This window comes from Bos javanicus, chromosome 4 (assembly GCF_032452875.1).
Source record: "Bos javanicus breed banteng chromosome 4, ARS-OSU_banteng_1.0, whole genome shotgun sequence".
NCBI lineage: Eukaryota > Metazoa > Chordata > Mammalia > Artiodactyla > Bovidae > Bos > Bos javanicus.
In genome coordinates, this window is record NC_083871.1 from 10,142,348 (window position 1) to 10,169,861 (window position 27,514).

General features: G+C 37.9%; 2 protein-coding genes across 6 annotated transcripts in view; one reads left to right on the forward strand and one right to left on the reverse strand.

Moving 5' to 3' along the window:
* KRIT1 (KRIT1 ankyrin repeat containing) overlaps positions 1–21,542 on the reverse strand; it is a 39,392-nt gene extending 17,850 nt beyond the window's left edge. Inside the window, exons 1-8 of one of the 4 annotated variants that reach the window (XM_061413415.1) lie at positions 21,116–21,542; positions 16,004–16,129; positions 14,768–14,927; positions 10,806–10,898; positions 9,532–9,661; positions 8,654–8,897; positions 8,360–8,475; positions 7,997–8,140 (exon numbers count right to left, since the gene is read on the reverse strand). In XM_061413415.1, coding sequence (XP_061269399.1) covers positions 7,997–8,140; positions 8,360–8,475; positions 8,654–8,897; positions 9,532–9,661; positions 10,806–10,898; positions 14,768–14,927; positions 16,004–16,105 — 989 coding nt within the window. In that variant the 5' untranslated portion in view covers positions 16,106–16,129; positions 21,116–21,542. Of the gene's footprint in view, positions 1–7,996; positions 8,141–8,359; positions 8,476–8,653; positions 8,898–9,531; positions 9,662–10,805; positions 10,899–14,767; positions 14,928–16,003; positions 16,130–21,088 lie in introns of those variants that run through there. The other 3 variants (XM_061413416.1, XM_061413417.1, XM_061413418.1) reach the window with 3 other exon arrangements.
* A 535-nt stretch (positions 21,543–22,077) lies between these two features.
* ANKIB1 (ankyrin repeat and IBR domain containing 1) overlaps positions 22,078–27,514 on the forward strand; it is a 156,983-nt gene continuing 151,546 nt past the window's right edge. For both annotated transcript variants that reach the window (XM_061413407.1, XM_061413408.1), the window contains exon 1: positions 22,078–22,162. The gene's annotated coding sequence lies outside the window, so the exon portion shown is untranslated. The remainder of the gene's footprint in view (positions 22,163–27,514) is intronic.

Here is a 27,514-nt window from a genome sequence, read left to right on the forward strand (position 1 = left end):
AAAAGTCATATGAAGTGTTTGAAAAATCCAAATTTCAGACATCTCAAAGAAATCTAAGACTTTTCTATGGCAGAGAACAAGGAATGAAGACATTTATGTAAATGTTTTCAGTCCTTATGGATTTCTTATGAAGTTCTCTGATTTAATTCAAATGTTTCTATTTCTGATCAACTGGGAGAAAATATAATCTCAAATACAAGATACAGCAGAGGATACAGAATCACAATCGTACAAAACATACAAAAATTATAAATTAGGGAGATAAAATTTTTAGTCAAAAATATTTTCAGGAGCAGAAAGTAACTCATAAATTTAATAATGCTTTTTTTAAAATTTACAATAGGCCCAAGACCTAATTTACATGTAGCTGTTGAATGAGGCAATGTGAAAGACACAAAGATATGTTAAGATAAATGGTCTCTGCTCTGGTAAAGGCTTCTAATGTAATCAGAGGAAAACAAACATGTGAGATAAGTTACATCATGCTGTAACATTTAAGTAACAGCTGAGAGTAACAATCAAAATATATATATTTGTCAAATAACAGTATACAATGATGCTTTAGAAAATGCTGGAAAAGGAAGATAAGATTTCAGTCTAAGAGAGTCCTGAAAAGTATTCTGATAGAAGAACAATTTAAAAGCTGAAGAGATGCTGAAGAGAAGTAAAATATTCTAGGTAGTGAGGAACAAAAGTAAGCAAAGAGTACAAAGAATGTGCCAGACATAGTGAATTTACCATCTAGTTACAAAGACATATAAGGCTTCAATCTAACTAATGGTGGAAAGGCAATTCATTTTTTTGGAAATAAATGGGTAAAAAGGGAAAGGAAATTTGCTCTTAGATATGGTGCATCTGAGGGGCAAACAGCACATCTTTAGAACTAAACCAACTTACTGTCAACTTTCTTCCCTTTCACACATGCCCTGAACCTGCCACTTGTATCCTACCCTTCTCATTCACGTGACTGTTTGCTTACATTCTTAGCTATTCTTGAGATGTCTTTTTTCCTCCTCCTGATTTTATTTCAGGTTAAGTTCTGTTATTTCTCTGAAACAGTTTACCAACTACCTCCTATATATATTCCCACTATAATTTACCATTTTACTTTTACTTTTTTAATCTCATTAACTACTTTCATCCTTTTATATATATATTTCTGTCAGCCTGGATGTTCCTTGAAAGTTATATCTTTGCATTCTCCATACTGCCTCAGGCATTAAGAAAATGGGTGACTAAACTGTTCAGCTGGCAACTGAAAACACAGACTTGATACTCAGGAGGAAGGCAAAGGCTTGAGGTACCAGATATACAAATTCATCCAACTGAGCCTGTTAAAGCTGCAAGAATGGATGAAACCTTTCTGAGAGAGAAATATGAACATCTTAGAACAATGAAATGCATCTTGAAAAACATACTCTCAGAATAGGAAAAGATACTGAGGGGGACAGTTCAACTCTGTGTATGATTAATAAGTTTTCAAGGTACTTCTTTATATAATTACTTAATATAATCTTCACAACAACTTATGATGCAGGCAGAGATATTTCTAATGCACAGATGAAAAAAATGAAGCTTGTACCAGTTTAGTAATTTGCCCAGGGTCTCATGGTTAACCAGTTAAAATCCAATTTTCTGACTCTTAGTGTAACAGTTTCTATACTATTAATATAAAACATGCTTGGGTCACAGGATGAAGACCAGTATTTCAATAATAATAATGATAAGTATTATCTTGCATTTGTATTGACCTTCATTATAGCTCTATTATAGCTGCCCTTTCAACTGCCATTTGTTCTGCAAACAAAGGGGTGGTCAACAGCGTTAAATGCAGCAGAGCAGTGAAAGAGATTAAAAACTCAGAAAGGTTAAGAAGGTTCATGAAGACTGAAAAAGAGAAAGCAGTGAGTATGGTCCTGTAATCACTGAAGTCTGGGTGTGAAAGGAAGGAAAGAAACAGCACAGTGGCCAGAAGGGCCAGCAGGTTCAAATTAAGGTTCTTTTTCGAGTAGGGAGAGGATTCATGTATGTTTGAAGACAAGAGAAAAGAAAGTACAGAAAAGCAGAAAGTGCAGAGAAGTGTCTGACTCTTTGCGACCCCATGGACTGTAGCCCACCAGACTCCTCTGTCCATGGGTATTCTGCAGGCAAGAATACTGGAGTATATTGCCATTCCCTTCTCCAGAAGATCTGCCCAACCCAGGGACTGAATCAGGTGTCCCCCAATGCAGGCAGATTCTTTACCTGTCTGAGCCACCAGGGAAGTTTCTAGGTTTAGAATAGGGGACCGAAAACTTGACAGGATGAATGAGATAAAGACAATACACAGCTCGTTGCACTGAAGGCCCAAATGAAATCAGATGGGATAATTTGTAGGGAGCCAAATCATCAGAGTTCTGAAACACTCTCTACCAATGATGTGAAGCCTGGAAGTACTATCAGAGAGAGAAGACACTGATTTGAGAGAGGTGAGAAAATATGAGATGTCAGTGAGACATTCACTGAGTGGCTGAGAGGTTATCCATATGGGGAGAAAGCCAAATTAAACAGTTTTGGAAATGGTGATTCTGGTAAAGAAAAGTTTTTAGGCACCTGTCAATCAATATAATTTTTAAAGCTTGGAGCAATCCTAGGGGTGATTTCATTAAGTGATCCTCAAAGACTGATCCAGGAAACCAGGAAGATCACTGAAAGCTTTTCAGCGTGTCCTCTAGGTAAAACATATTTCATAGTAATACTGAGATGTTATTCGCCCTTTTCACTATGATTTTCTCTTAAGTGTATAGCAGAGTTCTCTAGAAGCTCCCTGACATGAGAATTGAAACAAATTAAAGGCAAGATCAGATGTGAGAATCCAACTATTTTCTATAAGGTTGGACAGTAAAACGATGCAAGAATGTAAAACAATGCTGCTGCTGCTAAGTCGCGTCAGTTGTGTCCGACTCTGTGTGACCCCATAGACGGCAGCCCACCAGGCTCCTCGTCCCTGGAATTCTCCAGGCAAGAACACTGCTACTTTTCTTATTAACTTTTTTATTTTGGAAAATAAGATATATTTGGAAAACTCTGCTATTTATATTAATATGCTACTTTAAAATAATTAAATTCTTTAGACATTTTTCAGTTTTAACTTCTAATAAAGTATATAACACTAGGTATTACTTCACATAAACCAAAGCTCTTTGGGATCTTGTAATTTTGAAGAATAAAAGGAGTTTTAACACAAAAGTTTGAGAACCACTGATCTAATAAAATCCTTCAGTTTAAAGATGCTGCTGCTGCTAAGTCGTGTCAGTCGTGTCCGACTCTGTGCGACCCCACAGACGGCAGCCCACCAGGCTCCCCGTCCCTGAGATCCTCCAGGCAAGAACACTGGAGTGGGTTGCCATTTCCTTCTCCAGTTTAAAGATGAGAAGACAGAATAAGAGGGATAAAACATCTTGTATAAGCTTATAAAGATAGACCCCATCCCAGTCTCTTGATGAGACAGCCCAGTATTCCTCTTCTAATCCTAGTATTAATTAGTAAGTAAGAGTACATTTCCAAGATAAAGTAATTTATGTTCTTTACTAAATAGTTTAATCAGTCTTCATTCAAGTTCACACCAATCAAATGATCTATCTTATTAAAAGTATTGCAAGGTGACCTATATTACTACTACTACTGGTATATTAAACTTGGTTATTATTTCCAGCTGATGGAAATTTGATTTTATTGATGGATAAAACTCTTCCTCAGTGTATTGGAGTAATATCCAAATAAAAATACAACAGATGAATGAATTTTAGATTCAGACATCAAAACCTTTAAATTTTTATAATACTTTAATAATAGCCGTTTTTTTGAATGCTTATTACTGCCAGGTACCCTTCCAAGCATTTATTCACATTTTCTCCTCTAATCTTAAAAAAAGCACTAAAATTAAGCTCATCTTTTAGATAAAGAAATAGATCCTTAGAGACATTAACTAATTTGCTAAAGGCCATACTTTTAGGAACTAAAATATTCAGTAGGGACTAAAATGTAGGTACATTCCAAAGCACATTAAATACAATACCATACTTCTGTTTTTATGTAATACGTAGTTGAAAATATTACCACTCTCTTAATGGAGAAGGAAATGAGGCCCTGCCACAGAAAGGGCAACAATACAGGCAAATGTAATTTTGGGATTCCTAAGCTAAAATTCACTAGCTCCTGTCTTTCTCAATTCGTGATGTTTGAACTATATTCTCTACTTCTTTTTGTTTAGCTCAAGGAAAAGCATGTGATTCTTCTGGTACTGTTGCTGCTACCAGTATTTACCAGTGATCTGAAAAAACAATTGTAACTTCAGTGAAAGAAGACTTAGGGTAACTCTTTTCAAATCTGAGTATAAAAATTCCCTATAATGGGAAAACAATTAAGGTTACATTAATAGAATAAAATATTTTTAAGGAAGCAGAAAAAAATTGAGCATGTTTAATAAAGGATATTTTTAAAGAAATAGCATAATGTCAATAGAGAAAAGATATATATTAAAAGCAACTATATTTAGCTACTTAATCACAAATATTGAAATCAGAGAAATCAAAAGACTTTCAGTTGGAAATGATCTAATTATTGTATTTTACATATAGATAAATAAACTAGCACTCATCTCACACGCTAGTAAAGTCATGCTCAAAATTCTCCAAGCCAGGCTTCAGCAATATGTGAACCGTGAACTTCCTGATGTTCAAGCTGGTTTTAGAAAAGGCAGAGGAACCAGAGATCAAATTGCCAATATCTGCTGGATCATCGAAAAAGGAAGAGAGTTCCAGAAAAACATCTATTTCTGCTTTACTGACTATGCCAAAGCCTTTGACTATGTGGATCACAATAAACTGTGGAAAATTCTGAAAGAGATGGGAATACCAGACCACCTGACCTGCCTCTTGAGAAACCTGTATGCAGGTCAGGAAGCAACAGTTAGAACTGGACATGGAACAACAGACTGGTTCCAAATAGGAAAAAGGAATACGTCAAGGCTGTATATTGTCACCCTGCTTATTTAATTTATATGCAGAGTACATCATGAGAAACGCTGGGCTGGAAGAAGCACAAGCTGGAATCAAGATTGCTGGGAGAAATATCAGTAACCTCAGATATGCAGATGACACCACCCTTATGGAAGAAAGTGAAGAACTAAAGAGCCTCTTGATGAAAGTGAAAGAGGAGAGTGAAAAAGTTGGCTTAAAGCTCAAGATTTAGAAAATGAAGATCATGGCATCTGGTCCCAACACTTCATTGGAAATAGATGGGGAAACAGTGGAAACAGTGTCAGACTTTATCTTTTTGGGCTCCAAAATCACTGCAGTTGGTGATTGCAGCCATGAAATTAAAAGATGTTTACTCATTGGAAGGAAAGTTATGACCAACCTAGATAGCACATTCAAAAGCAGAGACATTACTTTGCCAACAAAGGTCCGTCTAGTCAAGGCTATGGTTTTTCCAGTGGTCATGTATGGATGTGAGAGTTGGACTGTGAAGAAAGCTGAATACCGAAGAATTGATTTGAACTGTGGTGTTGGAGAAGACTCTTGAGAGTCCCTTGGACTGCAAAGAGATCCAACTAGTCCATTCTGAAGGAGATCAGCCCTGGGATTTCTTTGGAAGGACTGATGCTAAAGCTGAATCTCCAGTACTTTGGCCACCTCATGCGAAGAGTTGACTCATTGGAAAAGACCCTGATGCTGGGAGGGATTGGGAGCAGGAGGAGAAGGGGACGACAGAGGATGAGATGGCTGGATGGCATCACCGACTTGATGGACATGGGTTTGAGTGAACTCTGGGAGTTGGTGATGGATAGGGAGGCCTGGCATGCTGCGATTCATGGGGTCGCAAAGAGTCAGACACGACTGAGTGACTGAACTGAACTGACTGAAATAAACTAAGATGCAGAGAGGTGAAGTAAAGTTGCTTGCTCAATGCCCTGCAGCTAAAAAGCTGTGGACTTTTAACAGGCAATAAACAATGTAGGCACTTCTCAAACTAGCCAGAGAAGCTCATTTTAAACAGTAAGTCAAAAGCAACTTTCCCATAAAATATAAGGTAAAACTAGAGGAAAACATAGGCAGAACACTCTCTGACATAAATCACAGCAAGATCCTCTGTGACCTACCTCCCAGAGTAATGGAAATAAAAGCAAAAATAAACAAATGGGACCTAATAAACTTAAAAGCTTTTGCACAACAAAGGAAACTATAAGCAAGGTGAAAAGACAGCCTTCAGAATGGGAGAAAATAATAGCAAATGAAACAAGTGACAAAGAATTAATCTCAACAATATACAAGCAGCTCATGCAACTCAACACCAGAAAAATAAACAACCCAATCAAAAAACGGGCCAAAGAACTAAACAGATATTTCTCCAAAGAAGACAGACAGATGGCTAACAAACACATGAAAAGATGCTCAACATCACTCATTATCAGAGAAATGCAAATCAAAACCACAATGAGGTACCATCTTACGCTGGTCAGAATGGCTGCTATCAAAAAGTCTACAAACAAATGCTAGAGAGGGTGTGGAAGAAAGGGAACCCTCTTACCCTGTTGGTGGGAATGCAAGCTAGTACAGCCACTATGGAGAACAGTGTGGAGATTCCTTAAAAAACTGGAAATAGAACCACCATACGACCCAGCAGTCCCACTGCTGGCCATACACACAGAGGAAACAAGAATTGAAAGAGACATACGTACCCCAATGTTCATCACAGCACTGTTTACAATTAGCTAGGACATAGAAGCAACCTAGATGTCCATTGGCAGATGAATGGATAAGAAAGTTGTGGTACATGTACATAATGGAATATTACTCAGCCATTAAAAAGAATGCATTTGAGTCAGTTCTAATGAGGTGGATGAAACTGGAGCCTATTATACAGAGTGCAGTAAGTCAGAAAGAAAAACATCAATACAGTATATTTATGCATATATGGAATTTAGAAAGATGATAATGACGACTCTATATGCGAGACAGCAAAAGAGACAGAGATATAAAGAACAGAGTTTTGGACTCTGTGGGAGAAGGCGAGGGTGGGATGATTGAGAGAATAGCACTGAAACATGTATATTACCATGTGTGAAACAGATGACCAATCCAAGTTGGATGCATGAAGCAGGGCACTCAAAGCCAGTGCACTGGGACAACCCAGAGGGATGGGGTGGAGAGGGAGGTGGGAGGGGGTTCGGGATGGGGGACACATGTGTACCCGTGGCTGATTCATGTCGATGTATGGCAAGAACCAACACAATATTGTAATTAGCCTCCAATTTAAATAAATTAAAAAATATATAAAGGTAAATAACTTCATTACATCCTTTCTAGAGGACAGGCTATAGCAAATGGTTAACTACTGCTATGAACATAAATTTAATAACTCAGTCCAGGCTGAGGGGAAGAGTTATGATTATGTGAGAAGAGTGCAAGAGCAAGAACTCCATAGGCAACTAGTGGAGAGAGCTAACCTCACTCCTGAGAGCTAATCCTTCTCATCAAAAAAAAAAAAAAAAAAGCTTTAATTCTAATGAAAACTTTTGGATGTTTCCAGATACCATAGCTTTCCAAAGAACTAGAAGAATACTTTTCTAACATGATACAGGTCAAGTCATATGTAGCTAACACACGTAAATTTTATAATAAGGATAAGCAAACATAATACAACTCCAGTACAAAACAACAGACATTGTGGGTGACTAAGGGACCAACTGCTGTGCAGTGGCACTTGTTAGTCATTAGCTATCCTACTTCATGACCTAAGAAGTGCCTGAGAACATTAATGATACTTTTCAAATGGGCCAGATGCTGTGGCACACGCATAGTAATCAAAGATTCCTACAGAGAAAGCGCAGAAGGCAAACACACAGGGTGGAGGAAAAAGTGGCTGGAATGAGAACAGCTTTGAAAAGAAACACTAACATTAATAACTAAAGATTCATTCTTTCTAACAAGAAAAGAATAAGTAATCTATTTACCAGCATGCATAATGAATGGGTGCCCAGTGGTCACTATCTAACTGGTTGACTGAAAATCTTTCATTGAGAAGTCGGTTTAGTAATTCCGAATCTCCTTCACAGGCACTTCGATGGAGAGGAAAATCGTCTACCCACTGTCGTTCCCTAATCATGAAAAACAAACAAGAACAACAGTGTCGAAATTCAAATTGTTCTGAAACAAATATGACACATCTATGAAAGCTACACATCACTGAACAGCTGTAAACTGAATCATTTACGCAGTGATTACATTGCATACTATTGCATATATCATTTACAATAATTGTTCAATATTAGCATATAGGCTTTTAAAGGCACAGTGAAGTGAAACCAGAGTCGTACTTGTCTTCGGTGACACTGCTCCTGCTCCTCTGCCATTGCTCCTGTTTGGGAATTTGGATTTTCGAGTAGTCTGGAGCTCCTAGACCAAAGTATGGATTTATTACCACTTTATCTACCTATAAAGGGAAAACAGAACAAAAGCTGTTTAAGAGCTTTATGACCCAAGTATAAAAGCAGAGCTAAGTGAGGATGTCATCTCAGTGTTTACAATTACTAATATATGCATTTGTCTCAGGAAAAATAAATTATATTTTGAAATGAAATATCTTTTGAAATAAGAGCCAAAATTCTTACCCGGTTTGTATACTGAAGATCTGATCCAAACAAAGGGTTGTAAATACAGGTATCTGCTTTCTCTAGGGCTAACATTTTACTCTTTATTTCTAGTGCACTGTAGCCCATGTGTAGTGAGTTTTCTGCCTGACCTGATTCAGTAGCATATGCAGGGTTTATAACATTAGTTTTTATCCGCTCAAGAGGAGAAGGTCGGAATAAGGCTGGAATAAAGTGAGACTGTGTGTGACGTTCATCTAGCCACCTGGCAAAATAGAAAGAAGAGGCAGAAGAAGTATTTGTACTAAAGTGAAGATGAAAAAAGTAAACTACTGTCTAACTCTTTCTAATACTACATTCAGATTTTTATAATTTTAATTAGTGTTAGTTAAGTATTTCACTTACTGTAAATAAAAGTTTTATTACTGGATACAGCAAACTATTCTTTTTAAATGCATATAACAAAAAAATGTATATAACACTAAATAATTAAAACCATTTCAAAAACATGAAGCACTTTAAAATTTAAATCATTGATATGTAGGTGACATGAGACCTGCTGTTACAGGACAAAGGCTTGACAGGTTAAATGACTTGTTCACTAATAGGGGTAAATCAATAATAAACCTTGTTTTATAACAAAGGAATCTTAATTCTTAAGCCAGGGCAATCTTTGTCACTTTCAAAGAATAAAATTAACATGTTGCAAATAAATCAGGACAATCTTATCTTTGGGGTTTAAAATTTTTATATTATACTTCAAAAACTTACCATTTCATAATAAATATATTATAAATTTTATTATTTTCATCCATAAAGTATTTCTATCTCACAAAGCTAATTTCTATTATGAATATGTATTTGATTTATTAAAAAATATTTTTAATGGCAGTTCTTACTTATCCAAGGCTATTAACATTCTTGCTGTAAGTGTAGCAAAGTGAGTGCTGGATTCACTACAGACTCGCATAATATCTTGTAAGCAGTAAAAAATTGGGCATCCTGGAGTATAAGTATATTTAGTATTATCTGAAAAAGAAAAATGAAGATTTATGCCATCATATAAAAGGCTTACAACTGCATGTTTTTATTTAAACGTATACAGTATGTTTAAAAAAACTGATAAGTATAAGTTGTTCTAGACTTGTAATTAGAAGACTTGGATTCAAGGGCTGGCCAGCTCTGTGACCTTGTCCAATTGGGTGAATGCAGAATTTAGAATCTTGTAGGACTACAGAAATTGTTTCCCCTTTCTCTTGCTCAACAATGTTGTAAAATTCTGATTAACAATAAGATTTCCAATATCATGTAAAATGCTGAACTATTTAACCTAAGTATGGCTGGGAAAAAGAAATCTGGACTGGCAGAGCTGGCTAATAAAACATATGTTAAGGACTGTGTAGCAGCAGTCTGATGAGATGCCCACATTGGGCCATTAATATATCATCAGTATGATTACTACCTTACATGAGGCCAGTACTCTACAGGTTCCAAAGTGACTTTTACATCGAATACCTCACTGGATTCTTCCAGCACAATGAATCAAGCAGGAGCAGATACCTATCTTATAGATAAAGAGGTGAGGCTTAAAGAAGTGGTTTGCCCATAACAAAAACTTAGTAGACTGCAGGTCTGACTGAAGCTCAATATTTTTTCTATTATTCCAGGATAATAGGATAAATTCCTTGTCAAAGCTCAAATTAAATTTTCACATTAGATCTAAGTTCTTTAAATATTACCATTATTGTTGGGTGGAGTATTTTAAAACTGACACTTTCTTATCCCCAATACAAGATAGGTTCTGATGATAATCTGTTAATTTCCCAAAATACGTACATTTTTATTTCTATTCTATTTATATAGCACAGTCTGAAAAATACCTCATTATAACCTGAAAACTTTTTGTTTTTATTATAGGTTCCTTCCTCACTTCTTTATTCTACTTTTAAAAACAGAAACAAAAACTTTACGATTAGTCCAGAAGCCTGAATATTACTTGGGAATCAAATATCGTTAAGTAACAAATTTCTCCATCTTCCGTTATATTAAAAATATGATTTTTACAACAGTATTGCAATAGTAACTATGACTCCAAATTCCTAAGTTCCTCCATAGATTTTAGCTTAGCACCTAAGGTACACCAAGATTCACAAGACGAAACTCAAGGCTTTACCTTTAACAACTGATGGAACAATAAATAATGCTGCTTCTCTGCCCACCTTCTCCCCATCCAGAGGAAATGTCTTCATCAGGACCACTCGTTTTCCTAATCATTTTAAGTCAGTAAAGATAAACATAACGGGCCTTTTAAAATCTTATAAATTACCTTGAGAATTAGAAAAAATATTTTAAAGGCAGTATAAGAGGAACTGAAATATAAAAAGTCAATTTTATTATATGCACTAATAAAAACTGGTAATTCTGATAATAATGTACATCATTCTGTAGGCAATTAACCAACAGATCCCTGGTTCTGACTCACTAGGAGAGAAGCTCCCCATGCACAGCAAGGAAATCCGCCCCACTAAGGACTGGCAGAGCAGCCGAATAGCAGAGCATCCTGCAAGGTGAAGAGGCATGCACATCTTCAGTTGGGACGTAGATGGTGAGAATTTCACTAGAGTCTGAGCTGGCCAAGAAGGGTAGTATATATGAATTACAGAGTTTTAAAGTTTAGTAACCCTTCGTTTAATATTCAACCTCCATCCTCAATTTCAGGCTTTATTAAAATCTGATTGGGCTATAAATTATTGTTCTGAATTTTACCCATCATTCTTAGTCTCTTGTTCCTGATTTGCAGCAAAGGGGCAATAAATAAAAACAAAAAGTTTTTCACTCTGAAACCTTTCATTTTCTGGCTATCTTTGTCATGATTTTTATCAACCCTTCCAACTTCCCCACTCCCAGAAACAGAACTTTGTTCTCGACCCAGGTAGGAATGCCTGGCTGGATGCCATCTGTGGACAAGTAGATACTACAAGTGTTCAAACAGCTTCATTCATTCACAAAATGCTAGAGTGAATATTTGTGATTATTATGGCCGATTATTATTAGAGCCCCCAAACAATTTTCTACAAAACTGACACTGGTACAAAATGTAAGTGTTAAATAAAGAAAAACATTCTAATAAATTTCAGAGGTAATATTACTTTTGTCTGGTTTGAGGTCCTGTCCCACTTAATCTTTCCTGCCTTGTAGCTTCCCTAAACCTAGTTCTGATCGAAACTGACTACTTTGCCAATTTTATATGCAACTATGAGATCTATTTCAGGCGGGGGGTGGGGTGTGGTGGGGGGGGGTTAGGGGAGGAGAAAAGCACTAACTACAAGTTGGGAAATACAGTTCTAGTCCTAAGTCCTCCACAAATGGGAATATGATTTTTCTAGGTGCCTATGTCTGCATTCGGAGAAGGCGATGGCACCCCACTCCAGTACTCTTGCCTAGAAAATCCCATGGATGGAGGAGCCTGGTGGGCTGCAGTCCATGGGGTTGCGAAGAGTCAGACACGACTGAAGTGACTGGGCAGCATGTCTGCATTTCCATTTTACAGATGTGAAAATGACCGTATACCAACTCACAGGATCAATTTAAGAATTTCATGGATAAGTAATTGTGGTAGTGCTTTGTAAACTATGTATAGCATTGCACAAAAAGGCAAAACTACTGCAGTTATAAAGTCATTTGTAATTTTCATGTGATGCTTATGTAAGAAATCATATTCTCTATAAAAATATTTCACACTTTTAGAAAAACAATTGAATAGGATAGTCAGGTATGATATGGTTCATTATTTTAACTGTTTAGTTAAGTAAAAACTTTATTTTCATTTCTCTTGTTAAAAGATGCCTGAAAATTTATTAGCACATTCTACTAAGTATACAAGACATAATTGTGCTAGACATATTTCAGGGTGCCTATCCACTCGTAACTTCTAAGAAAAACTACCAGTCCTCTGTGCCAGGGGACATTTTTGTTCACACTGATATCACGTATATCCCCTTTCTTGGGGAATGAACCAAGTGTTAGAGTTTGGCTAATTCATAGCAAATTATGACTTTTCTATCTCAGCTCAAATACGTGATTTGGGCTCAGACTTTGTCTCAGTAATTTGATCTCAGAATAGGTACTGATAACTAAAACAATTAAGTAATAGTAATACAAATTACTAAGAGAAGTCTAAGACAGGTAGAAAAAGCTGACAAATTTGTGGCATCCAAAGGAGCCTTTCATATGCCTGATCACCCACAGGGATAGTCCTCCTTTTTCAGCTAAGATCAATTTCTAGATCACTTTATTTAAAAAGTCAATCTGATAATCAGGGAAAGGGGATTCTCTTTGTGGGACTCAGAATGTGTATCAAAGATCTGTACATTTATGCAGGAACTTCTTATAGTCTCCAGTTACAATGGTCAGAACTGCAAAAACTCTTCAGGCCCTATTGAGGAGGTTACCTGTTGGGGAGGTAAAATATGGTAAATGGTACCTTCAGAAGTTATCAAACAGGCTTAGTTCAGCTTATCTCTAGAGAACAAGTATCCCAAATAACCAATAAATCAAATGACATGATTCAGCCTTATTTTTACAACAATAATAGTCTCTTTACTGAAAAGAGATGAACAGAAAAAAAAAAAAACACTGAATAAGCTGTAAAAAAACCCCAAAAATTTAGGCACAGAGAGGTGCGTTTTACTTCACTACCAACAACTGCTCTCAACAGTTGTCTGACTGAAATTAGCTTTACCTTTTCAATTATAATGCCTGAATTCTGGACAGATATATAATTTCTAGAACTCCTAACTGCTATCTGCTTCTTTGGAGGCACAGCCTGATAAAATTGATCATTGATATTTAATCAGTTTCATAAGCTATAGATTATCTTGTAAATGGGGCCTCTACCTTTTAGAGTGAATATTTCTACAGTTCACAGTTTGGCTTGTTGAAAATGATTTTCTTCTTGTGACCAAATGGGAAGAAAACCTCTGCTACCTGGTAATTTATACGACTTGCTCTAATACACAGAATCTTAACTGCTACTTAGTTATGGAGAGAGGTTTATAGTTGTCTGTGTCCTGGAGTAAAGAAATAAAAATAGTAGTTCAAAGATACTTATCTAGGGAAATTATACTTCTAACAAAAAAACTTGTGCTTTCTTTTTAGTTTTCAAGCCACTTTGGCTTCCTCTCTTTCTTGAACAAATCATTAACACAATTGAAATATTTTTCTAGAACTGCCATATGATCTAGCAATCCCACTCCTGGGCATATATCTGGAGAAAGCCATAATTCAAAAAGATATATGCTTCCTAATGTTCAATGCAGCACCATTTACAATAGCCAAGACATGGAAGCAACGTAAAAATCCAGCAGCAGAGCAATGAGCAAAGATGTGGTACGTACATCCAATGGAATATTACTCAGCCATAAAAAGCAACGTAATTGTGCCATATGCAGAGATATGGATGGACCTAGAGATGGTCACACAGAGTGAAGTCAGTCAGAGAGAGAAAAATATTATATATTAAGGCGTATATGTAAAATCTAGAAAAATGTCATAGATGAACTTCTTTGCAAAGCAGAAATAGAGACAGAGAGATAGAGAACAAACGTATGGATACAAAGGGAAGAAGGGGAGGGTGGGACGGATTGAGACACTGGGACTGACGTACATATACACTGCTATGTATAAAATAGGTAACTAATGAGAACCGACTGTACAGCACAGGGAACTCTACTCAGTGCTCTGAAGCAACCTAAATGCGAAGGAAATCAAAAAAGGGGATTTATGTGTATATATAGCTAATTTACTTTGCTGTACAGCAGAAACTCACACAACATTGTAAAGCAACTATACTCCAATTAAAAAAAAAGAAACTGCAAAAATATTTTTCAATTTTTTTTTTTACTTAAAATTATTAAAATATTTAAAAAATATTTTTTAACTTAAAAAGCATTATAGTCAAGGAACTTCTTGAAGGGAGTTTGGTTCCACCTTAAAAAAAACCCCCAGAAATAATGAGTCTTTTTCAAGTTTTTCAATGAAAAGGAACATAAAAAGAAACTGACTTTAATATATTTTTTAAATGTCTTCCTTCACAAGCAATTAAAACCAACTGTGTTAAAGAGAAAAATTTCTTACCTCTGATACCCTGGTTTGCAGGAGAAATTGGTTTGGTGGTTTCTACTACATAATCCAATATGCCTTGTGTTATTTCACTGTTACCTTGCAGTTTAGTTTCCAACAAAACCTTCTTTCTCTTTTTTTTCTGTCCTTCAATGGGAACTTCATGCAACAAAATCTTGGATGAGAAAAACAACATTAAGAGAATGTTTAAAATAAAATGTACTTGCCCTAAAATATAGCCAGAAATCTTTCTTAACCTTAAGCCTAGCTGCATATTAGAATAACATGTACCCTTTTAGAACAGGATCAATGTATAGCTTCATCTCAGACCTAGTAAATTGGAATGTCAGGGGAGTAAGGTTGTGGTACTGAAGTTTTAAACTTCCCCAGGTGATTTAAAGTGTAGCCAGGACTGAGAACTAGTAAGCCACAGCACTGCTGAATGGCAGCCTCCTCAGAATCCTTGCAGTATCCTTTAATAGGTTTCAGATAACTAACCTTGAAAAGGCAATTAAAGCAGAATACCCAGAGATGCAGGTTCAGTCCCTTGGTCAGGAAGATCCCCTGGAGAAGAGAATGGCAAACCCATCCAATATTTTTTCCTGGGATATTCCATGGACAGAGAAGCCTGGTGGTCTACAGCCCATGGGGTCGCCAGCCCATGGGGTCACAAAGAGTTGGACAGGACTGAGCGGATTAGACTAGAAGTATTTTATGATGCTTGAATCTGCTGCATAGTAAAGATAAAAATCTGCTTTGGGCTTTTCTTTTTTTGTGCCTCAGTCATGTTTACTAATACTAATAATGTATTCAAGATTTCAGAGAAGTAACTTAATTGCCTAAAACAATTAAAGGTAAAGATATTTTTAAATGAACTGTTAAAAATAGAGTTTTGAAAAATAACCATAATAAAATTTAGACTGGAATTTTGCAATTTTTTTTGCAAGCCATTCCAGAAACTCTAGTAAAAACCAAACTCTCATAAATTATATATGCAAAACTCAAATAAGTAACTTTCACTATCTAAGAATTTATCCATATCAATGAATAGAAAAAAATGGTCAAAATACATGCAGCAGAAAAAAAAAAGACATGGTGATGCGAAGAGCTCTATAATCGTAAATTCTAGCTTGTCAATATCTACGTTATCAATAATTTACAGGCTATGGTAAGACTTTAAATATGAATGAAAATGATAATGGAGAATGACATTCAGTGGTAGAAAATCAAATGTTAGTCAGCTGTGCTCACTTCATATGACTTAGCTCTGTATTCCCGAGAATTGAGACTGGCAGCATTCTTCGGCCGAATAACAGCAACGTATGCATCCTCTATGTTTTCTGGATTTCCCATTGCTTTATAAAAACAAAGAAATCCCTTGAAAGATTAAAGGAGACATAATCATGATGAGAACAACTAATAAAATGTTGGTTTTTCTGTCTTAGAATATATGTACTGTATAAAAAGCAAGTCAGAGATGACTGATCACATCTCACCACTAGTAAACCTCTATGAATAATTTCAGATACCTTGTAGTCTTTGTTTCCTTTTCTATTAAAGGTAGATTTTTTTTTTTAATGGGGATATATACTTTCATAGGTCTTAACAGATTCTTAGTTAAGAATCTGCCTTTTGGACCTGTAAAAAAGGTGATATAATTATGAAATGTCTTATAAATAACTAAGTAAAAATGCCTTGAAATAGTGATTCCGAATAGTATTCATAAATTCCAAAAGTGAATGTCATATTGTTAAGTTTGGAAGCTAGAAATAGGTAGCTGCCATTGACATTCTTTCCAGAATCTTTAAAAAGAATTTTGATATTTGGATGAACTAAAGGATAGTTTATGACCAACCTAGATAGCATATTGAAAAGCAGTGGCATTACTTTGCCAACAAAGGTCCGTCTAGTCAAGGCTATGGTTTTTCCAGTGGTCATGTACGGGTGTGAGAGTTGGGACTGTGAAGAAAGCTGAGCACTGAAGAATTGATGCTTTTGAACTGTGGTGTTGGAGAAGACTCTTGAGAGTCCCTTGGACTGCAAGGAGATCCAATCAGTCCATCCTAAAGGAGATCACTCCTGGGTGTTCATTGGAAGGACTGAAGCTGAAGCTCCAATACTTTGGCCACCTCACTCGAAGAGTTGACTCTTTGGAAAAGACCCTGATGCTGGGAGGGTTTAGGGGCAGGAAGAGAAGGGGACGACAGAGGATGAGATGGCTGGATGGCATAACCGACTAGATGGACATGGGTTTGGGTGGACTTCGGGAGTTGGTGATGGACAAAGAGGCCTAGTGTGCTGCGATCATGGGGTTGCAAAGAGTTGGACAAGACTGAGCGACTGAACTGAACTGAACTGAAAGGATAGTTTAATATTCATTGGAGATGCCTATCACAGACACAAAAACATTAAATCAGTTGATAAAAGCTTTCTGATATCGACTTAAAAATGTTCTTCACTTCCATTATCAATTCTGTGGATAATTAAAAAGTTTGCTTCCAAATATATATATGTATATGTATATATAAACACACATACATATACACATGTACACTTTTTCCCCCAAGACTAATTTTAAGTCTCCACTGGGCAATTTCCAACAAGTAATTGAAGCTCAAGCACTTTCTTGGTTGTTTCATAGTCCCATCTCCTCATAAAGTGCTCTTATAAATTTTTCTTTTCATGGCTGGACTAATTTTTCTTTTTCATGGGTTTCCCTGGTGGCTCAGATGGTAAAGAATCCACTTGCAATGCAGGAAACCTGGGTTTGATCTTTGAGTTGGGAAGACCCCATGGAGGAGGGCATGGCAATCCACTCTAGTATTCTTGCCTGGAGAATACCCATAGTGAGCAATAGTTCATGGGGATGCAAAGAGTCAGACACGACTGAGCGACTAAACATCTCTTTGCACTGAATATATTTTATTTTTTTTAAAAATTTACCTCTCATTTATATGCCAGTAAGTTTTAAGAACATCAAGCAAGGAATTGCTTTCCTGGCCATGGTAAGATGAACCTTCTTCAGTTTTTTTAAAAGTCCATTAGGCATTAAAATGATCTGTTTATATTTAATAATTTCCTTATTGCTCCAACTCTCAGAAAAAAAGAGCTCATTTTCAAGAAAGGTTTTGAATGTCATCTGAGAGGAGATAGAGGACTTTATTGTTTTCTCAACTGCAAAATAAAGTCATTTTGAAATCTTTAATTCACTTCTTTACATAATAACAAAAAATCTTTAATTTACTCCCTTCCACCACCTTAAAACTAGAAAATTTCCCTAAAAAGAATGCTTTTAAAATTCAGTAACCTTTGACATTTTAAGTAAACACTAGCTAAAATTTTTAAAAAATTATTATTGTACAAAAATTTTAAATTATTTTAATCTATAAATTATTTAAGTAATAAAACTTTAAATTATAAGATTTATTTATAAATTATAAAAATTTTTAGGTTATAAAAATTTTCACTAATTTAGATCCAGACAAACTATAGATAACAGAGAAACTACGATAAAACGTTAGGTTTGAGATTTCATTTTGTGAGAAGTTTTGAAGACACGCATTCTCACTCTATACCTTGTGGGATTTTTTTCAGTTCAATTTTTTCATAAGACCATCTTAAAACCCACCTCATGCAATAGAACTTCCTATTAGTGAAAAAAATGAGACTTTTTTCTTCTCAGAATTCCAATTTAGCACTTACTTTTCACCTCAGATTAACAATGACTTCAGGATATAAAACCTAATAAGTTTTGAAATGTATGCCTGCCTCTTTGAATATTGACAGTCCCCAAAAGAAAGACACTGTATTATGAATACACTGTATAACATATATGGCACAATTACAGAAACCCTTTTTCTATTAAGCATCTAAAATGAGAAATCAAGTAATTCTTAGTTTTCTAAACACACTTTAAAGCGAACTGATTAAACTGTTGGTCACCTGTTAAAAAAAAAAATCTACTGGCAAAGTGCTTTATTTACTAATACTTATTACTCATCTAGAATATTTGGTATTGCACAGTACATTGAATTTTTAAAAGATAAATGTGATACAATAAAAAAAAGAATATTTGAAATATACATACTTCCAGTGACATGAAGGAAGAAAACAAAGGCTTAAGTTAGGAAAAGAACAAAAGCTACTAATATATGAAGACAAAACTGCTAAGGCAGAATCACATGCAAAAGGATTGAGAGAGAGTAATTTGAGCTAAAAATAACAGAAAACGGTATAACTAGTTTGTAATGTGTTTAGACAGAATTTTAGATAAGCCTTCAAGTGACTAAGAATAGGAAGAAATGTGGCATTTTGTTCACCAATCATTCTATTTTGGAAAATGCTTAGGCATAAGTGATACTATGTTGCCTGACTAATGATGCCTTACAAATAAGTGAAGAGGTTCTCATTTGGCCTGAGACCTACCAGGCATCATTTGAAAACATGGGCATCTCTCATCTCTATGACTGGGTGAAAAATGGGGTGAACAGACACCATTTAGTCCTCATGGGGCAGGTCCTGTTGAACAAACTGCCAATAATGTTGCTAAGAAGAAACGTTTACTACATAGAGTACAGATGGACAAATTTAATGAAATTAATTTATTTATTTAGGCCATGCCACAAGACTTGCAGTATTTTAGTCCCCTGACCGGGGACTGAAAATGGGACCTAGGCAATGCATGCACAATCTGAATTAACCACTGGACCGCCACGGAATCCCCAAGATGGACAAACTTTCAAAGTATTTTTGCAGTGCAGAAAAAGAGAGGATTCAGTACATGAATATAGGTATTGTAAATTTAGTTACCAGAAGTCAAAACTGACAAGATGATTTGTGTGTGCAGCTGCTCAGTCCTGTCGGACTCTTTGAGACCCCACTGATTGTAGCCTGCCAGGCTCCTTTGTTCATGGGCTTCTCCAGGCAAGAATACTGGAGTGGGTTGCCATTTCCTACTCCAGACAAGATGATTTACCAATTTGCAAAGTACATGCTAATATAAATTAGCAACAATGATCAGAAAGTGTACTTCATGAATTAAAAACAAAAAAATTGAGCATTAGGGCTCTGTAGGATGTACCTGATTCCCTCCTTCATCCTTAAGCAAAGTTTCTCAACTTTTTAAAATAATATGAATAATTACCACCACTTACAATGATTATTACATCCTAGATACTGTGCTAAGGGCTTTACATGCATTAACTCATTTTATTCTTCCCCAAACTTAATGACGTAGTTATTATTGTTGTTATCTCCCTTTTACAGAAGAAAAAAACCGAGGCGGAGTAGCTAAGTTACTAGCCACTTCTCTACTCTCATTAAACGATTTAATATTTTAAAGCATTATAGTATTAGAGACAAGAGATGGCAACTAAATATCAGTAAGAATTTCCCTCCAAGGATAGGCTGACCATTAAAAATTTCATCCTTTTGCCACTCAAATTGGCTTACAGTAATAAAAAGAGAGGAAATAATAATAAAGCAGAATAGAAAACAGTCATTGGTGCTATTTCTAGTTTGCTCTGTTCCTGTCCTTTGAACCAGTTCTACCAAACATTAGGTAATATGAAAAAGCATCATTGGTAATTTTCAAGTTCTTTCTTTCTGTTAAGTCACATTCTATTCTGTAAGATATTTAATAATCTTCAAATAACTTTTGAAGGCAATTATACTAAATCTGACTAACAGAGAAGGAACTAATGAATTCCTACAGTGAACATTTGAGGAGGTTATTTGGGGGAGCCTGATTTCATCCGTAGTATATCCAAATATACTTTATATCAAGTCCTACTGTGGTTCCACAACCCAGTTCGAAGGGAAAAATAACCAATACACCTAACACGGGATTAAGTAAAAAAGACCATAAAATATTTGATTTTCTATTGTTATGAAAACATTTTCGAGCTTTTGACATTTTCCCCCAAATAAATAAGGACATCAAAACAGTTAAAAGACATGATGGTGAGGAAGCACTGGCAAGCAGACTGAAGTTAAAAAACCTCTCCATGCGTGAGATGGGAATGGAGGTGAAATCCGGAGTCAGGTCAGCTAGATGAAAAATTTCTGGTGAAGCTAAAAACACCACGAAGAAACAAGCAAAGAAAGACAGCCAAAAGCCTTAAATGATGCAGAAGACAGAGAGGAGGGGCGAGCTGCTGTCAATCGCTTTTCCTGAAGTGACAAAAATAAAAACTTCCTAGGCGTTTTCCTCGGCCACCACCACCCATCAGCGTCCATTACCAGAAAAGGGCGGGCACGCCTCTTTGCACAAAGAGATGCCACCCAAAAAGTGTCTTTGGCTTCTCTGTAACTACTTATAAGAAACGAAGTCCTTGCCTGGATGGAGACAGTTCGGCCTCCTACCTCTCCGTCTCTCTCGTTGGAGTCTGGACCGTCTTCCTCGTCTCACCCGTGCTGGGGGCCGAGTGCCTCCCGGGCCGCTACATTCAACTCAGTGGGTGGGACAGTCACCTGGGGGCGGGGGCGGGGGCCCTTCACAGCTTTTTCATTCCGCCTTCCCTTCGCTTTCCCAGCGGCCAGGCCCAACTTCCTGTGACAGGAGAACACTCGGTCGCCCGTTGAAGCCGCCCGGCGTGTACGGCCGCCACCCACACCCGGCAACTCGAGAGATCCGGTCTCTGGGATCGGAGAGCCTCTTGTCCACCGGCTCTTTATTGGCCTCTGCTCGCCTCTGAGCTCTGCGCCATACACACTTCACCTGCTCTCTAAATTAGGGGATTCCAGGTCTTCAAAGGCCTTAGCGTTCCATCCCGCTGCTACCGGGGCGAGGAAATCGCTTCCGGGTTCACACCCCTTGAAGCCTCCCGGTTGGTGGGGAAGAGCTTCCGGGGCGGTGGCCGAGGTGCTGCCGTTCCTGCCGCTTTTCGCTTGGGGTGCCGGCTGTCTGGGGCTGGTGGCGAGCGGCTCGGGGACGGGGTGGTGGCGGCTGCGGGCGCGCCAGCAGCTGAGCCGGAGGCGGGGGAGGGGAGGAGGACGGCCCGGGCTGCGCGCGTGCGCGCTCCAGGCTGGAGCCTGAGCCGGACTTGACCGCGAGGCGGAGGCGAGAGCCACCGCCCCCTCTTCCCCTCCCCCGAGTAAGGCGGCGCGGCGGCCGGAGAGGGATGGGGGGCGCCCGCCCAGTCTGAGCCTCGCCGCGGGCGCCTCTAGCTCTCGCTGCGTCCCCGCGGGCCTCCAGTGCGCACTCGGCCCCAGCAGTCTCTGGCAGGCGGGCGCGTCCGGGCCAGCGAGGAGGGGGCGCACGCCGAGAAGGGGCGTCCCCCCGGGTGGGTGGGGCGCATTAGAGTACCTGAGGTCACCGGCTCGGCTGGAGAGACAGGGGCGCCACGGCGGTGGCAGAGCTGCAGAGCTGCAGGGTCCACCCGACCCTTACCCTCAGCCCGGGAAGTAACCGTAAGTCTCAGCCTCGCCGTGCGGGTCTTTTTGAGGCGGTTTCTACCCATTTTGAGCTCCGAGTTCAGCGCTACCTAGTTCACGCCCTCCCGGGACTCTTACAGATGCCGTCTCCCTTTTCTTCTGGAGGATTGTCTGTTCCCGTCTCTGAACAGGCAACATCCTCTGTCTGCCTCCTGTGAGCTTTTCTGTCAGCGAATTTGCAAGCCTCGGTGTCTCCGTGGCGCGTCCCAGCCTCCTCATCTGGATGCATCTCCTTGTCCCTCCGTCCTCAAAGGATCTGTGCCCTCCCTCTTTTTCTATGTGTACCCCGGACCTCAGAGCGTCCCCCGCCCATCCTCTGAGACGTGGAAAGCCACGGGTTCATCCGTTCTGGAGAGCTCGAGAGTCTGGAGCGGGTGGATGGATGAAAGCGTTCTGGAGGGCTGTGATGGGTGGGGATAATAGCTCCAGTGAACCTTTATTTTTGCAGCTTCTGCCACCACACAAAAACGGGCCGCTCCCCTGGACCTCCATTCCTCTCCTCTCCTGTGTATATAAGCTGTTTTCTGTGTGTGACTGAGTCGCAGGAAATTGGAATTAGAGCTGTAATTAAGCATCTCCGGAGGAGGTTTGGAGAATTAGTCTCACAAGCTGTATTCACACGAAGTGGCATATTGAACAATCTTAAATTGAAATGAAGACCCATTCCAGGGGAGATTTACTAGTAGGTCTGAGAAATCAGTATGAAAAACGGAAGTCTCATTTTTTCAAATGTGTTTTGGTTACCTTTTGATAATTTTAGTGTTTTGGATTTACATTTAATTCTTACAGTGTGTGTGATGTGAAAACCTTTGTACTGGAAGGTTTTGCTTTCTTAGTAAAGGAAAAAAGTAGCTAAAGTGATTTTTGATCATGTCATATTATATTTGTCAGGATATTATTTGAAATCCTTAATTCCACAGAGATCTTTTTGAATTCGGTTTGGCTCAGCCACCTACAGATGTTACTCACCATTGTGCCTGTCACCTTCCTGTTTCTTAGTTTAAAGAAAAAAAAGAATTCACGGTAAAAACCATCAACGTGTATTTCCAGATTTTGAACTAAGCATTTTTTTCTTCGTTAAAATTTGGTTTGCTTTTTTTAAATTGCCACTGCAGAACTTTCCAGAAATTACCCTTAAGAATAACTGTAACGCTGTCAGTGCCTGGTGACTTAGGTGCCTTCATGTAGTTTATACTTTTAAAGGCATTGTAGAAAGCAAAAGAGAATTTAAGAATGATTTTCCTCTGTGTATTGCAGGCTCTCTGTTACTCTTCTTTAAATTATTCTCTTATGTAGACTGGTAGCTTTGGTGTGTGGGTGTTTTTTTTTCCCCTAAAAACAAAAAACATCATTTTGTTCAGAAAGGTAAATGTATTTAACAGTAATTTTTTTTTGTTCTCAAAACCTCCCAGCAGTTGATTTGAGACTATTATTTGATTTGTAACTGCACACTGTTCACAGATTTTAGTTTGAAGTAGGCTTAAGAGATGTAGCTCCAGCTGTCTCTCTGGAAATGTACTTTCCTGGCATGTTTCAGAAGCCAAGCACCGCACAGAGTCAAATGTATTACTAAGGGTGTGGTTTTTACATTTAGTAAAATGGGAAATAACTTGAAGAAAATCTTTAAAAAAAAAAGTGTATTGACCTCTACTACCTCTGGACTTAGAGTGGAGAAGATAGGGCTGTATCTCCACATTATGCTTTTTCCCTCGTCCATTGCACTGGGAATTTTGAGTTTTCAATATGAAAGTGTTCCCGAACCATGCTGCCTGTGCCATAAGTGTGGGCTGTAACAGGTGGCTGCTGAGACATGGGAGAGAAATTTTGTTTGCTACTCTTTTATACTCCTATAGGAGCACTACCCACTTTTGAGAGAGTTTGGGTTTTTTTGTTTCCTTCTCTGGGGTGTGCATTTGAACTTGTGAAAGTGAAATATGTGTATTTACAACTTACTTGTAGGTAAAAGCTTAAACTAATTTTCATATATAAATAGATGGAAGAACCATGATTTAAGTTTATCTGATTCTCCTCCAATGGAAGTTAGGAAAGATTCCTCAGTGTTTTGGGTACTTTTCCCCATTTGGGGATGCACAGTTAATTGATGAAATTTTAAAATATTTCTAATATTGAACTTTATATATGACACATTTGCCAAAACAGATTTGAGAGTGACTTCATCATTATTAAAAAGACCAGTCTGAGAGGAGTTTCTGTGCATGGTCTTAAAATGTGTAGGTATTTTGTTTTCTTTCTCAAAGTGTGATTTACTCGGACAATAGTATTGGTAATTTGGGGATTCTTTATTTTTCAGACAACCTCAGATTACCTGTTTGTTTTTTTTTTTTCAGATAACTAACTTTCATATTCACTTCATTTCAGTAACCTTTATTAAATGCCTACTCTGTGTACCAGGCTGTGTGTTAGATTCAGGGACTTCAAGGATGAGTAAATTAAGATTCCTTTCCTTGTTGAATTTGCCATTGTGTATATTTGACTGTGATTTTATCCATATGCCTTTACAGACATCTCTAATACGTTTTTAAGTCACTTGACCATATTTCAGGATTGTTTGACTTCCTTTCTATGAGAATTAACACAGTAAAGGCCATTTATTGAATGTTTAATTCACACTTACCACCATGTATTTTGTTATTACATTATTTCATTTGATTCTTATTACTTTCCTAAGAAGTATTTTATCTCCATTTAAAAACCACACAGATTCTGGTTTATAGTAATGCTGAATATTGTTTTATTTGTTATACGCTAGAAAAGATTTGACATTAAGATTTCCCATTAAGGAAAAAGACTTGTAATATAGTTGAAAGTGAAAGTTGCTCAGTGATGTCCGACTCTTTGCGACCCCATGAACTATATAGCCCATGAAATTCTCCAGGCCAGAATACTGGAGTGGGTAGCTTTTCCCTTCTCCAGGGGATCTTCCCAACCCAGGGATCGAACCCATGTCTCCTGCATTGCAGGCAGATTCTTTACCAGCTGAGCCACAAGGGAAGTCCTTGTTATATAGTTATGTATAAACTTGTTATATAGCTATAACTGTTTAATTTTTTTTCCTGTAGGTAAAACAATTTTTAAAGTTGAAGTAAAGTTGATTTACAACGTGTTAATTACTGCTGTATAACCATTTGATTCAGTTATAAATATACATACATTCTTTTAAAAATACTCTTTTCCATTATGGTTTATCATAGAATATTGAATGTAGTTCTCTGTGATGTACAGTAGGATCTTCCTGCTTACCTATTTAGGTAAAAACTTGTATCTGCTACCCCCAGCCTCCTGCTGCATCCCTCTGTCAGTCCCCTCCCTGTGGCAACCACCAGTCTCTTCTCTCTGTGTTTCTGTTTCATAGATAGGTTCATTTGTGTCATATTTTGGATTCCACATACGACTGATACCGTGTGGTATTTGTCTTTCTGTTTCTTGTTTACTTCACTTAGTATGATAATCTCTAGTTGCATCAGATCAGATCAGTCGCTCAGTCGTGTCCGACTCTTCGCGACCCCATGAATCGCAGCACGCCAGGCCTCCCTGTCCATCACCAACTCCCGGAGTTCACTCAGACTCACATCCATTGAGTCAGTGATGCCATCCAGCCATCTCATCCTCTGTCATCCCCTTCTCCTCCTGCCCCCAATCCCTCCCAGCATCAGAGTCTTTTCCAATGAGTCAACTCTTCGCATGAGGTGGCCAAAGTACTGGAGTTTCAGCTTTAGCATCATTCCTTCCAAAAAATCCCAGGGCTGATCTCCTTCAGAATGGACTGGTTGAATCTCCTTGCAGTCCAAGGGATTCTCAAGAGTCTTCTCCAACACCACAGTTCAAAAGCATCAGTTCTTCGGCGCTCAGCCTTCTTCACAGTCCAACTCTCACATCCATACATGACCACAGGAAAAACCATAGCCTTGACTAGATGGACCTTTGTTGGCAAAGTAATGTCTCTGCTTTTGAATATGCTATCTAGGTTGGTCATAACTTTCCTTCCAAGGAGTAAGCATCTTTTAATTTCATGGCTTCAGTCACTATCTGTAGTGATTTTGGAGCCCAGAAAAATAAAGTCTGACACTGTTTCCACTGTTTCCCCATCTATTTCCCATGAAGTGGTGGGACCGGATGCCATGATCTTCGTTTTCTGAATGTTGAGCTTTAAGCCAACTTTTTCACTCTCCACTTTCACTTTCATCAAGAGGCTTTTGAGTTCCTCTTCACTTTCTGCCATAAGGGTGGTGTCATCTGAAGTTATTGATATTTCTCCCGACAATCTTGATTCCAGCTTGTGTTTCTTCCAGTCCAGCGTTTCTCATGATGTACTCTGCATATAAGTTAAATAAACAGGGTGACAATATACAGCCTTGACGAACTGCTTTTCCTATTTGGAACCAGTCTGTTGTTCCATGTCCAGTTCTAACTGTTGCTTCCTGACCTGCATACAGATTTCTCAAGAGGCAGATCAGGTGTTCTGGTATTCCCATCTCTTTCAGAATTTTCCACAGTTGCATCATATTGCTGCAGATGGCATTTTTTCATTCTTGTTTTTTATATAGCTGAGTAGCATTCCATTGTATATATGTACCACATCTTTATTCATCAATCAGTGGACATTTAGGTTGCTTCCGTGTCTTGGCTGTTGTAAATTGTGCTGCTTTGAACATGGGGGTGGTACATGTATCTTTTTGAATTATAGATTTGTCCAGATACATGCCCAAGAGTGGGATTGCTGGATCCATATGGTAATTCTGTTTTTAGTTTTCTAAGGATCCTCCGTACATTTTCCACAGTGGCTGCAACAACTTACATTCCCACCAGTAGTGTAGGAGGGTTCCCTTTTCTCCACACCTCCTATAGCATTTGTTATTTGTAGACTTTTTGGTGGTGGCCATTCTTACTGGTGTGAGGTGGTAACTCACTGTAGTTTTGATTTGTATTTCCCTAATAATTAGAGGTGTTGAGCATCTTTTTGTGTGCCTGTTGACCATCTGTATTTCTTCTTCGGAGAAATGTCTATTTAGATCTTCTGCCCAGTTTTGGATTGGGCTGTTTGTTTTGTTTTTGACTTGTAAGAGCTATTTGTATTTTTTGAAAATTAAGCCCTTGTCAGTTGCATCATTTTGCAAATATTTTCTCCTATTCTGTAGGTTGTCTTTTCATTATTTTCTTTTTTTAATGGTTTCCTTTACTTTGCAAAAACTTGCAAGTTTAATTGGGTTCCATTTGTTTATTTTTGTTTTTAATTTCTGTTGCCTTTGGAGGCTGACCAAAGAAGACATTGATATGATTTATGTCAGAATATTTTGCCTATGTTCTCTT